The sequence below is a fragment of the Tiliqua scincoides genome, chromosome 2 (assembly GCF_035046505.1).
Source record: "Tiliqua scincoides isolate rTilSci1 chromosome 2, rTilSci1.hap2, whole genome shotgun sequence".
Lineage (NCBI taxonomy): Eukaryota > Metazoa > Chordata > Lepidosauria > Squamata > Scincidae > Tiliqua > Tiliqua scincoides.
In genome coordinates this window covers 93,020,347-93,031,640 of record NC_089822.1, presented here as the reverse complement: position 1 = coordinate 93,031,640, position 11,294 = coordinate 93,020,347, and the positions used below count along the sequence as shown (strand labels likewise).

Sequence of the window (11,294 nt, the reverse complement as noted above, 5' to 3'; positions counted from 1 at the left end):
TAAATATTTGTTATTAATAGTAATATTGTTATAACCTCCTTTTGTTAAGCAATAAAGTGTGAAAATATAGAAAATATGTATGTGAATTTGATATTGAGTATCTGTTTGGCTGCAAATGTCACTACTACAAGAATATAGATTTAAAAAAAAAAATTCTCCATTCTGATGCAAATTGCTCATGAAATAAAGAAGGTGGGAAATAAGACAGTCAAAAATCTACCCAAAGGAAAAATGCCAGTGTTTAAAAAACTGACTTTGTTTTCATGGCCTCAACAAGACTGAATTTCTTTCCTTGGTTGGCAACCTTCAGTCTCGAAAGACTATGGTATAAGCCTACAGCCCCTGGTATTCTCAGGCGGTCTCCCATCCAAGTACTAACCAGACCTGACCCTGCTTAGCTTCCAAGATCAGACGAGATCGGGCATGTGCAAGGTAACAGTGACATTTGAGAATCCTCTGTCTTGATTCACGAGGCAGTGAGGATTGTATTCTAAAGGCTCCTCCTGCCTGTGGTAGGAGTATTCCACCAGCAGAAGAACTTGTTCTGAAAATAGGCCACCACTGATCTTGCCTGGACCCCATCTGCCCTTACCCTGCTGCCACCCCCACCCAATGTTTCCCCCTACCACTTATGTCTTCACAACAACTCTGTGAGATAGCAGCCTGAGCAAGGCCAGCCTTAGGTGTTGTGGGGCAGGACAGCAAGAAGAGGCTGTGCAGGCTTCTATCAAGAACTCCGTTTCGATAAGGAAGTACCATTATTGGATTGAATGCAAGTCTTCTCTTGCACAGGCTTTGAAAGACTGCTGCAATGCCCCACCCACCCAAATGAGGCTTCACAACCCCACTGGGGTTCCTACCCACAGGCTGAAGAACACTGCCCTAAAAAAATGTAGTTATATTAAAGAGGAAGCTGGATAGAGACAGCAACAGAATTTTCTGCATGCTCATCAAACTACAATTCCCTAGATTCTAAGAAGGAAGCCATGATTGTTAAAATGGTATGAAACTTAACCAAGAAAGGTAGCGTAGATGCACTTGTAACAGTGTTGTATATAGACAATATACTTGTTGGCTGCTTAAAATTATATTAGTAACTTGGAACAGCTAGCTTGGCAGCTTTTGCATAGGGACAATTGTTGCTTGCTGCTAAATGTACCTGAGCATTGTATTCCTCCTAGTGGTTGCTTGCTGGGGTCTTTTCTTTTTAAAGATTATAAGCATTTTAGGGACAGGAAACTGTCTTATCTAGCCAATTATAATAAGAATACCAGAGACAATTTCCAAATGTCACTATCAGGTCAGTCAATTGGATAAATCAGTCCCTCCCCTAGAAGGAATTTCAAACTAATTATTCAAGAGGTACAAAATACTTATACTGTATTGTTTTTCAACAAAAAGTTCAAGTGGTTTATATAGCAAGAGTTTCCTTTCGAATAGCCAATCTGAACTGCTAATTCTGTTGTCACAGTAGAGATATGACATTGCATATGAAGAAGGAAAAGCTAAATTCAAACCGGTATCCTATGGCATTCCTACATTTCTTAGTGGGGTTGTGGTTTCATAGGTCTCAAATGAAAATTACAGAGATTTTAGTCCACATTAGCTTGCCACTTTTAATAAGTTGCAGGTTTCAACGTAGTACAAAATTAGGAAGCATTCTGAAAAAGTTTAGCAGTGCAGCATATTTCATACAATATACAACTGATAAATTCTGATTTTAAAAGTTATATCCAAAAGTTAGGCCACAACTGAATAAGTGTATATAGTCAATAACTTCAGCAATATATACAAACTAACTTTTGCACATATACATACACGTATCTCAGAGATAATAAATAGCAATATTTAGCCACATCTTCATAAAATCTTCACCAGTTGGTGATCAAGTGCTGTAGGTGTTTATAGCTGATCATGTAATAAAAAGGTGCACCTCAGAACTCACCTCCTTCCAAAACTCTTTGGGAAATTGTAAGTGGAAGCAAGAGCATTGTCAAGAAGAAACTATAGGCTACATTGATAGAACTACTGCAGTGCTCAGTTATCAAGCTCAGAATGATCTTATCTCACCCACTTTGTAGGTTTGGAAAATTATTTAACCATGCTTGAACATTAACATGCTCATGTGTTTCTGGTAAGATGCAGTTTTCCTTGAGTTGCATTAGTTTATTGTAAAGACTGCCTTTGTTTCTGTACACACAAATTTGTGATGACGTTTTGCTAAAATAATAAATATCTAGTGTCAGACAGATAAATTGTTATGATGCAAATGCATATATAAATGTAGACATGCTGATTTCATCACCACAATGCCTTCACACATATACAAGTTCCATTTCTTAAGTGCACAACTTATTTAAAAAACCCTACATGCAATTTTATTGCAACCAAATTTTTGGTTAACAGAATTAAAACAGTGTGAAACTGTTGAAAACTGAAAACATGAACACACCTTCTGATGCAGGAATTTGGAAGGGTGTGCAATACTGTGTTTAGTTAACATTTGCCTGTCTGAAGTAATGCAGTGTAGTTTTGGGTTCTGCCATTTTTCCTCATTGCTGAACAAATACAGATTCTAAATACAGATTCTAGGAATACCAGTATCAGAAAGAAAAAGGAGCACAAACTAATGGGATTTGGCAATAAGGATGCAAGAGTGACCATGTTTGTGAAATTGTTCCCTCAAATGTAGGTTTCAATCCTATGCATACTTCTCTGAGAGCAAGTTCCATTAAACAAAGTGGAACTACATTCTGAGTAAATATGCATAGAATTCTGAGCACGTTTTGCATGAGTTCACCTAGTATGAAACTGGAGATGGAAATCATGTTTCTGCAGTTTTTCAGTCTGCTGCTCCCTAGCTTCTTTAGTGGTTTGGTGCTGTGGCAGAGGTTGCATATGTACTAGATTCAGCCTTAAAGATGAGCACTGGACACTGAAAATGCTGGCTTCATCGCTTGCTGTAGAAGAATTTAGAGCAGGGGTGTCAAACATAAGGCCCGGGGGCCAGATGTGGCCCGTGGAAGGTTTTTTATCCAGCCCTCAGACTCTCTGCAGCTAAGCAGTGCTGGGATGTTACTGCTGCAAGGGCAGCCACATGAAAATGGGCTCTCCCACATCCTGAATAATGGCATCACTTCCGGCCCTCAGCAGGCCTCATGAAGGCTGTTCGACCCTTAGTATGCAGCGAGTTTGACAGCCCTGATTTAGAGTATCATCTTTAACATCATCTATTCAGGTTTTGGCAAGAGCCTTATTTTATAGGCATATGATTATCAGTGAGAAGTCTTATCATTTCACTGAAACTCATCACTCAGGCCAGCAATTTTCAACCTTTTCATCTCACGGCACACTGAGAAGGCACTAAAATTGTCAAGGCATACCATCGGTTTTTTGATAATCGACAAGGTATACCACACTGCCAGTGGGGGGCTCACATCCCCCAATGGCCCTACTAATAAATGACCCTTCTGCAAACTCCTGTGGCGGACCTGCGCTCATTCACGTAACACTAAGGTGCCACAGCACACTGACTGAAAATAGCTGACTCAGGTGAATGGACAGTGCTCAGAAAATTGTCCAGAGGCAGACATTTTTCAAAAACTTCACTTAGACAGCCCAAACAGATTTGAAATATGTAGCTTTTAAATAATTTTTATACACAGTTTAGAAAACGAAAGACTGTTGTTACAAGGCAGCATTTGAAACAATTATTGTGGCTTATTCCCAGTAATGTATTTGTCAGCATTCTGAAAAAAAGAGTTCTTTTTAAGGTTTTTTCCTTAGTTGTTTTTAAAAACAAATATGCAACCACTGTGCTTTTTTGTGCGCTTATGCAAAAAATGCCCTGATCCAGAGAAGGAGACCTGCATTTGAAAGCAGTTCACTTGCTGAATCATGATCCGGATGCCTGAAAAGAGATGCTCATTTGAGTGTCATCAATTCCCACCGCATGACTTTCTGCTTAACATGCATCTTCAACCACATTCTGGTGCAACCAGACTATTGGGATAAAAAAGAAAGTCTCCAAGAGATTCCAAAAAGGCAGGTGGTTTTACAGAGGGTTGATAAATGTTCCAGTCTATTCAGTGCTGAACAGCGACCACGCCGAGGTTCTCCTTCCCCTGAATGTCTGCATTCACTGTTTGTTCTTCAGATGACGATTTCAATTTCATGACTTCCCTATTGAAAAAGTCACTATTTAAAATCTCAATAGCCCACAGTATTTTGTGGTAGTTATCACACTTCGAGCCCAATCCTATCCAGCTTTCAAGCATCAATGCAGCTGTGCCAATGGGACAAGTACTGCATCTTGCAGTAGGGGGACTCCTCCAAGTAAGGGGATATTTGTTTGCTTACATTGGGGCTGCATCAGCACTGAAAAATTGGATAGGATTGGGCCTTGAGATAACTAGTTAGATAACTGAGATAATTCACCTAGTTAAGCAATCTGACCAGCATATCTACAGATTTAATACTCTGAACTTTATAAAAACGATACATGGAATATGTAAAAGCAGAACTATACCTTAGTATGGCAAATGTGTTTCTTAAATAGGAGTATCAGTTAAAGCAAATACAAGGGCAAGAGTTTGGTGCATTTGAAGGAGGAGACCAATAAGTAGAAGGAAAGGTATTCAACCTTTCCCACTCACCTGCATCCTAGGCTTCCATCATAACATATAGCTCTGCCCTGAGACACACATTTTTAAAGTGTGCCTTAACATGGCCAAACAAGTATCAAAATTATTGGTTGATTTCAGGTCTTATCTGCATCGGGCTTCTTTGATTTAAGAATCTGAATGGCGATGACAGTCTTTGGAATGGGCAAATGTGTGGGGCAAGGGAACAAAGTTCATGCCACCTACTTTCCATCTTACACTACTGGATGCCCTTGCATTCCAAGTATCCGTAGCTCTTTAATGTGTAGAATGAAGACTGAGGTACTTTCCATACCGCTGTAAAACCCAGAGTCACAGCTGCTTTCAGAAAGCTATAGCTAATTAATCTTCTGTTGAAGTTTGGACAGTGCCTGTTCACTGGTGTAACAAATGTGTTCTGCTGGTATGGGCTGTTAGTGTGAATGGGGAAGATACGGGGTGAGGGATAGGTGGATCTGTTGTGACATATACCCCAGGCCTATATAAATTTAGAGGCTGGATAAAGCAAGGCCAGGCCCTGATGTTTTGGCCTGAGTGCATACAGTGTAGCCCTGTTGCATCATGGGATCGGCTGATGCAACAGGGCATAGTATGGATGATGCAATAGCATCACCAGATCATACCCCGCTTCCCATTGGCCAGTGCCAGTATATATTGGGGCTTGTACAAGCTGCTGTGTGGGAGATGTTAACTGGAGTGTCTGCAAGAAGCTACGTCAGTAGAGTTGGTGATCACAGATTGTGGCAAGTTCTATCTTTGCTGTTTTGCTTTCCTGTGCTGCCTTGGCACTGTAAATACTTCAGTAAAAGGACATCTGGTGGTGTGCACTGCCATGTCTGTGCCTCATTATTTCCCAGGAGCAAATGCCTGACCTTGGGTCTCTGGAGCAGTGGCGCTTCTGCATACTCAACAGGGTCAGATTGGGGGGGGGGGTGTGAGATAGGTGGCAATGGTACACATGGAATCCCGAGCCCCTTCCCAGGCATGATCTGCCAGCGTGGAGCAATGTAGACTTGCATCAACAATTGAGCTGGTTTTATGGCGGCTGCGGTTGCTTACCCCAAGGAAAAGAAACAAATATTCCCTTACCCCAAGGAGACATCCAGTAGCCAAAAATCCCATGTGAGATGCAGGAGAAGTTGAACCAGTGCCACTGCATCACTGCACAAGGGTTTAGGTAGGCTTGGACTGCCTGTCTGATATTCTAGGAAATTTATGTGCAGACTCACCCTCCCCCCAAACGAAGGAGCATTCACATCCACTCTGCATTCAGAAGCTATACAGCCCAGCAGGAGTATACCAAGTGATGCTGCTTATCTTACAGCTTCACTCTTAGGCTGCAAACCTATGCACATATGCCTAGGAATTGACTCCACTGAACACCAGTCAGTCTTTCATCTGAATATACATACACAGGATTTGCTCTACTATTCTTCTTCAAAGATCTACTATCACTGATTGAGTTCTTCTCAGTAACATTCTATGTGATGGCTGCAAAATTCTTACCATGCATCTTCATTATTATTGGGGTTTTTTCCACGGCATCTCACAAATTCTATAACCGCACCACCTTTTTGGAGGTAAGAGTATCCATTCCGAGCACAGAACACCAACCTGCAAATTACACATAAAGTTACTGGAGGGCTATGCTGAAGTAGCTATTAAACACTGTTCTCATGATTTAGTCTGGATTCCGTTTCATTATTTAATCCATTTTTAATTTTAAAAAGAGAAATCTCTGAAAAAGTGATAATTTAAACCCAATTACTTATACCAAGATTACTTCCAATATTTATATGCCTTGAATAAAGTCAGAGGAGTAATCCGATGACCAGAAAGGCGGTATATAAATACTTAGTAGTTATTATATTATATTTATGAAGTTATTTACTACAAGGCAGTTTTGAAGCAACATAAATGTGAGTTGTATTAAAAATGAAGCAAAATTAAAGCATTGACACATAGAGGCCCCCCCCCAACTGCAGATTATGTATTCACGGTTTCATTATCTGCGGAGCCCCACCCCCCATGCTGGACTCCCTGGAGAGCTTCCTTAGACCTGAGAATGCCATATAAGGTCAAAAATGTCACTTTTGGTTTCCCCGAGGAAACCAGAAGTTGCTATTTTTTTGGCCATTCTGAGCCTTGCAGAGGCTATGCGCAGATAAATGTAGCCTAAGCAGAAGTAAGAAAAACCTTCAGAAGCAAGGGGAGCACAGCTCCCCTCAGCTCCAGAGGCTTGGAGGGGAACAGGGACCAGCGATGGACCGTTGCATATGTGGTCCGTCGCTGACCGGAACATTGCTAAGCAATGTTCACCTGTACTATGTGTCAAAGCTATACATTTGGCTAATGTATGTACTTACTGCTGACAACACACAATAGCTTTATGAACTGACAAATCCTAGAGAACAGCAGAATACCCTCTTAGCATTGTCTAGGAATCTGAATATACAACCTGGCATTGGTCAATCTAGCCCTCTCTTGTCTACCCTGACTTGATTATTAACTCTGCAGAGTCCTAGGCAGAAGCTTTTCCTAGCCCTGTTACCTGAAATCATTTACCTGGAGATCTACTATTTCTAATCTAGGAGTAGCATGGAAAAATGCAACATATTTAGCCATAAATGTGTGAAAATAAAAATTACCACAAAGTAAATGGTGTCCAAATATTCCTGTAAGCTCCAAAAGGTATGAAACATAATCCATTGGTCCCGTCCCTGTCCCCATTCTCCCCCCCCCCCCCGCAACCAGATTCAGCTTACTTTTTCTGAGTTTCTCCAGCCTTGACTCTGAGCCTCTGGATGCCAAACTTAGGGGGACTCCAAAAGTAGCTGAAATAAGAATCTTGCTCCCATTGCAGTTTGACCATGAGCAGATCTCCAATATCCATCTCAGTGTATACCAGGAAGGAATGAGTTTTGTTCGCAGATATCTCAGGCCTGGTTAAAAAAGCAAATAAACATTAAGCTTAGGCAGTGCTTTGCTGAAGTCTTAGAAAAGTTAAGTTTTTTAGTTGAACTATATTCCTGAAAGTATTGCTCCTTTGTCAGAACAGATAGAAAAGGCTAAGGTGTAAAGAAAAATAAAACCAGAAAAGTTTTGTTATCTGGCATGAATGGGCATTGCCAGTTATCCAATTATGCTAGTTAAAGCTTTCATAGGACTTACAAACCCCCCTTGTCGCAGGGCTCCCTCGCTTGCCTGGCAGGGCTCCATCTGCAGTGCTGCTCCATGGTCCTCCTTTCTTCATGATGCCCCTCTACAAACTGAGGTGTCGGAGGGTAGAATGCCCCCACAGAGAGAGCCTTGTCAAGTAACTGAGGAAAGGGGCTGGGTGAGGGGGGGATACTTAACTTATGCTTCATTAAACAACAAGCTCATTTTATGGGCATCTACACCCACCTGAGGCAGCATGTGAAAATTCTGGTTAACCACACCAAACTCAGAAGCAAGCACTGCATAAACAAAACTTTCACTGTACAGTACAATTCAGCACTATCTATACACGGTAGACTGGATGCCATAGAAAATGCAGTGTGAGAACTGGCCCTTATCATGGCTTTGTAGGTACACCACAAACAAGTGCCAGAACAACAAATGAATCGTTTTCCTGTCCATTCCTATAGACTAGGATAATATAATATGCTAAAGGGAAAGGAATGGTTTGTGCATGTCTTCTTTGCACACTTCCCCGCTGGCATTCCAGCAGGAGGGGGCAAACGTCAAGTTACTTCAGGTGCCTGGCCACTGGTGTAAAGTAGCCCCTCCTCCTCGCCTTCATAGCCAGTCACAGCTGATAAAGCTTCTGTAGCTGCAACTGGCTATGAAGGCTAGAAGAAGGGAGCTGAAGAAACACCAGTGCACTTTCCTGTAAGAGAAGGAATAAAATGCTGCTCACTCATCCTTGTTTTAGTTCTTCAGGGGAGCTGGCCAAGAGCCACTCGTCACTTGACAAGAACACATAGTCTTCATAACAGTGACTTCATAGCTTGCCACTTTTTTCAACGAAATTAAGTGGAAGTGGGGGTCCCAATCCTTTCCGTGGTTGCTACTTTGGTATATTCTTTGAGAAAAACAGCAATTTATTCATGCATTTTCAAGTGATACTCATCCAGAAGGAGTAAGCAGATATGAATGCAGACCATTTTTTATCAAGATTAACTACAAGTTTTTTAAAGCAAGAATTGCGCAAAAAAATTTACTTAAATTTTAATTTGATCCTAGTGCGTCTTCTTGATTCTAGACATTCTGTTGCTTGCTAAACATTCTGTAATGTTTAATCAGTCATCATCACTAGCCATGACTAAGTCCCAGTGATTTCAATGGGTTATTGTTTCCTTAGAAGGACTAAACTAAAACCCATAGAAGTACTAAACTAAAACCCATCACATTTATCTACTGATTAAAACAGAGTTCTGTTTGTTTCTGTAATACTCACAATGTCAATTTAATGTCCTTGCCTTCGTTCTTAACACCAAAGAGAGAGATAAGGAATCGCTGGTTTGTTTCGGTCGTAGCTTGCTTTCCAAAAACATGGAACTTGACTTGGTAATGAAAGACTAAGCAGTAAAAAGAACAAAAATATATTGAGACAAAAAAAAATACACACATACAACCTTAAAGTCAATTTTAAAAACATGATCCCTGGAATCCCCTGCCTCTACTCAAGCAGTTTTGATTGGAAGAAACAGATAGCCCAATCCTGAATAGTGCTGGCGCAATGGAGCGCGTGGCCTCTGCTGTACTCATTGCTTGACAGGAGCAGGTTGGAGGTTTCCTCGAGGTAAGGGGATATCTTTCCCCTAATGACAAGTAACACCCCAGCCCACCCTATGGGGCTACTTGGATGCAAAGAATTAAAGATAATCAATAAAACATAAAAAACAAATTACAGCAAAATGCTTCTCCAGTGAACCACCGTTTTAGAATCAAATCACCTTACCTTTATAAGGCATTTTTGATCGAGTCTTCAGATACATTAGGGTGTCCCTCCTTCTTCTGACTCTGTTGACTTTATAACCTAAATTGTTGCAGCGGTTCTTCCTGCAACTTAAGCAGAGCCCTCTTTCAAATGCTTCTTTTGAGTTGCAGCGGAAAGCCATAATTGGTTCTTCATGTAAAAGGGAATCAATGAAGAGGTGGATGGAGCGTTCATGAGAGCATTTGATCAGCTGATCAGCATCTTTGGAAAAAAAAAAAAAGAATACTGTAATGGATGCATAGTATATAGAAATGTGGCTGTTGTGCAATATTCTGTTCCAGGGTGCTCCAAACCACAACCCACGAGCCAAATTCAGCATCCTGCCTTTTCCCACCCCTGCATGAATGGAGCTTACCGTTCCACGGGGGAGGCTTCCACTGTCACTGCTGATCTCCCCCCATGTTTGCTCTGCTCCACCATTTCCATGTTCTGCTGCTCCAGCAGGCTCTACACCAGAATTTCCTGGCAGATACAGCAGTCAACATGGGGGGGGGAATGGGTGGTGACAACAGCAGCCTCCCCTGCAGAACATAAGCGCTGGTCGAGCTGGGGAGGCTGTTTGCAGCGCATCCTTAAACAGAGAGGTTTTCAGTATCAGGGAGGCCCAAAGAGGTGGCTGCAGGCCTCCCGGACCCTCCCCAAGGCCAGCAGGACCACCAGGTAAGGGGGAAAGCCCCTGGGTTTCCGCCGTACCGCAATCGTTCCATCAGGTCACCAATTACTGGGCCCCTTAAGGGGGAATGGCCCAGTTTCAGTTCCCAATGGTGGGTTGCAACCCACCACTTTGGGAACCACTGCTATGGGGCAATCAGATTTTATTACATAAAGTCACATGAAAACAATGTAAAAGAAGCGACCAATTTTGCCCAATGTGTTAAAAAGTACGTCATTCAGAACTGCCAATGTTCCCTTTCAAAAACATTAAGTTTCAGCTCAGAAGTAGTTTGAGGACTTGTGCAAGGATGTGTTCTAGTTCTCACTACAGTGTACGTACCATCAGACTCTGCCTTAAGGGTTAAGGCCCATTATGCAGTCATAGTTAAGAAATGTTTTTCTAGGATTCCTTCAATACACATAAGAATAGGTTGATGAGGCCTACAGCATTGCTGGTCATCTTGCTTGCCAAGTACATTGTGTCAAGGGCCATTTGCAGTGGATATATTGAGATCCATGCAAAGAAAGTGGGTAGGACTAATTCAGAATATCTCTGGGGAATATTGTGCAATGCCTTAAATACTTAACCACTACATCTCCTTTTAGGACCCAGTTCAATCACTAAGGTTAACAGCGCAATCTTTAAGGCTGCAATCCTATCCACACTTTCCTGGGGGTAAATCCCATTGAACTCAATGGAACTTACTCCTAAGTAGATATGGACAGGATTGTGCTGTAAATTCACTGATCTCTCCAACAGGCTGCAAATGGATAATTCAGTTAGGAAGCCAAAGAAATTCAGTTAAGCTTGGTACCAGTATGAACAAAAAAAAAAGTCAGTCCTGCACAGTGATTTCAATTAAGAAAAGAAAACTGAACTAATAGATACTTGTGTAAAGGATCTAAAACAGAGATGCGATTTTTAATAGTGCATATATTTTATGCATGTACATATTGTTTATGAACACAAATGACTACTGAATTTTAATTGTATG

At 41.4% G+C, this 11,294-nt stretch overlaps 1 protein-coding gene and 1 pseudogene across 1 annotated transcript in view; both read right to left on the bottom strand.

Annotated features, from left to right (window-relative positions):
* Nucleotides 1-330: 330 nt before the first annotated feature.
* Nucleotides 331-449, bottom strand: LOC136643010 (5S ribosomal RNA; annotated as a pseudogene).
* Nucleotides 450-1,590: 1,141 nt separating this feature from the next.
* Nucleotides 1,591-11,294, bottom strand: part of LPL (lipoprotein lipase) — a 29,388-nt gene continuing 19,684 nt past the window's right edge. Inside the window, exons 6-10 of the mRNA XM_066613586.1 lie at nt 9,607-9,846; nt 9,103-9,223; nt 7,427-7,603; nt 6,168-6,275; nt 1,591-4,182 (exon numbers count right to left, since the gene is read on the bottom strand). Coding sequence (XP_066469683.1) covers nt 4,086-4,182; nt 6,168-6,275; nt 7,427-7,603; nt 9,103-9,223; nt 9,607-9,846 — 743 coding nt within the window. The 3' untranslated portion in view covers nt 1,591-4,085. The remainder of the gene's footprint in view (nt 4,183-6,167; nt 6,276-7,426; nt 7,604-9,102; nt 9,224-9,606; nt 9,847-11,294) is intronic.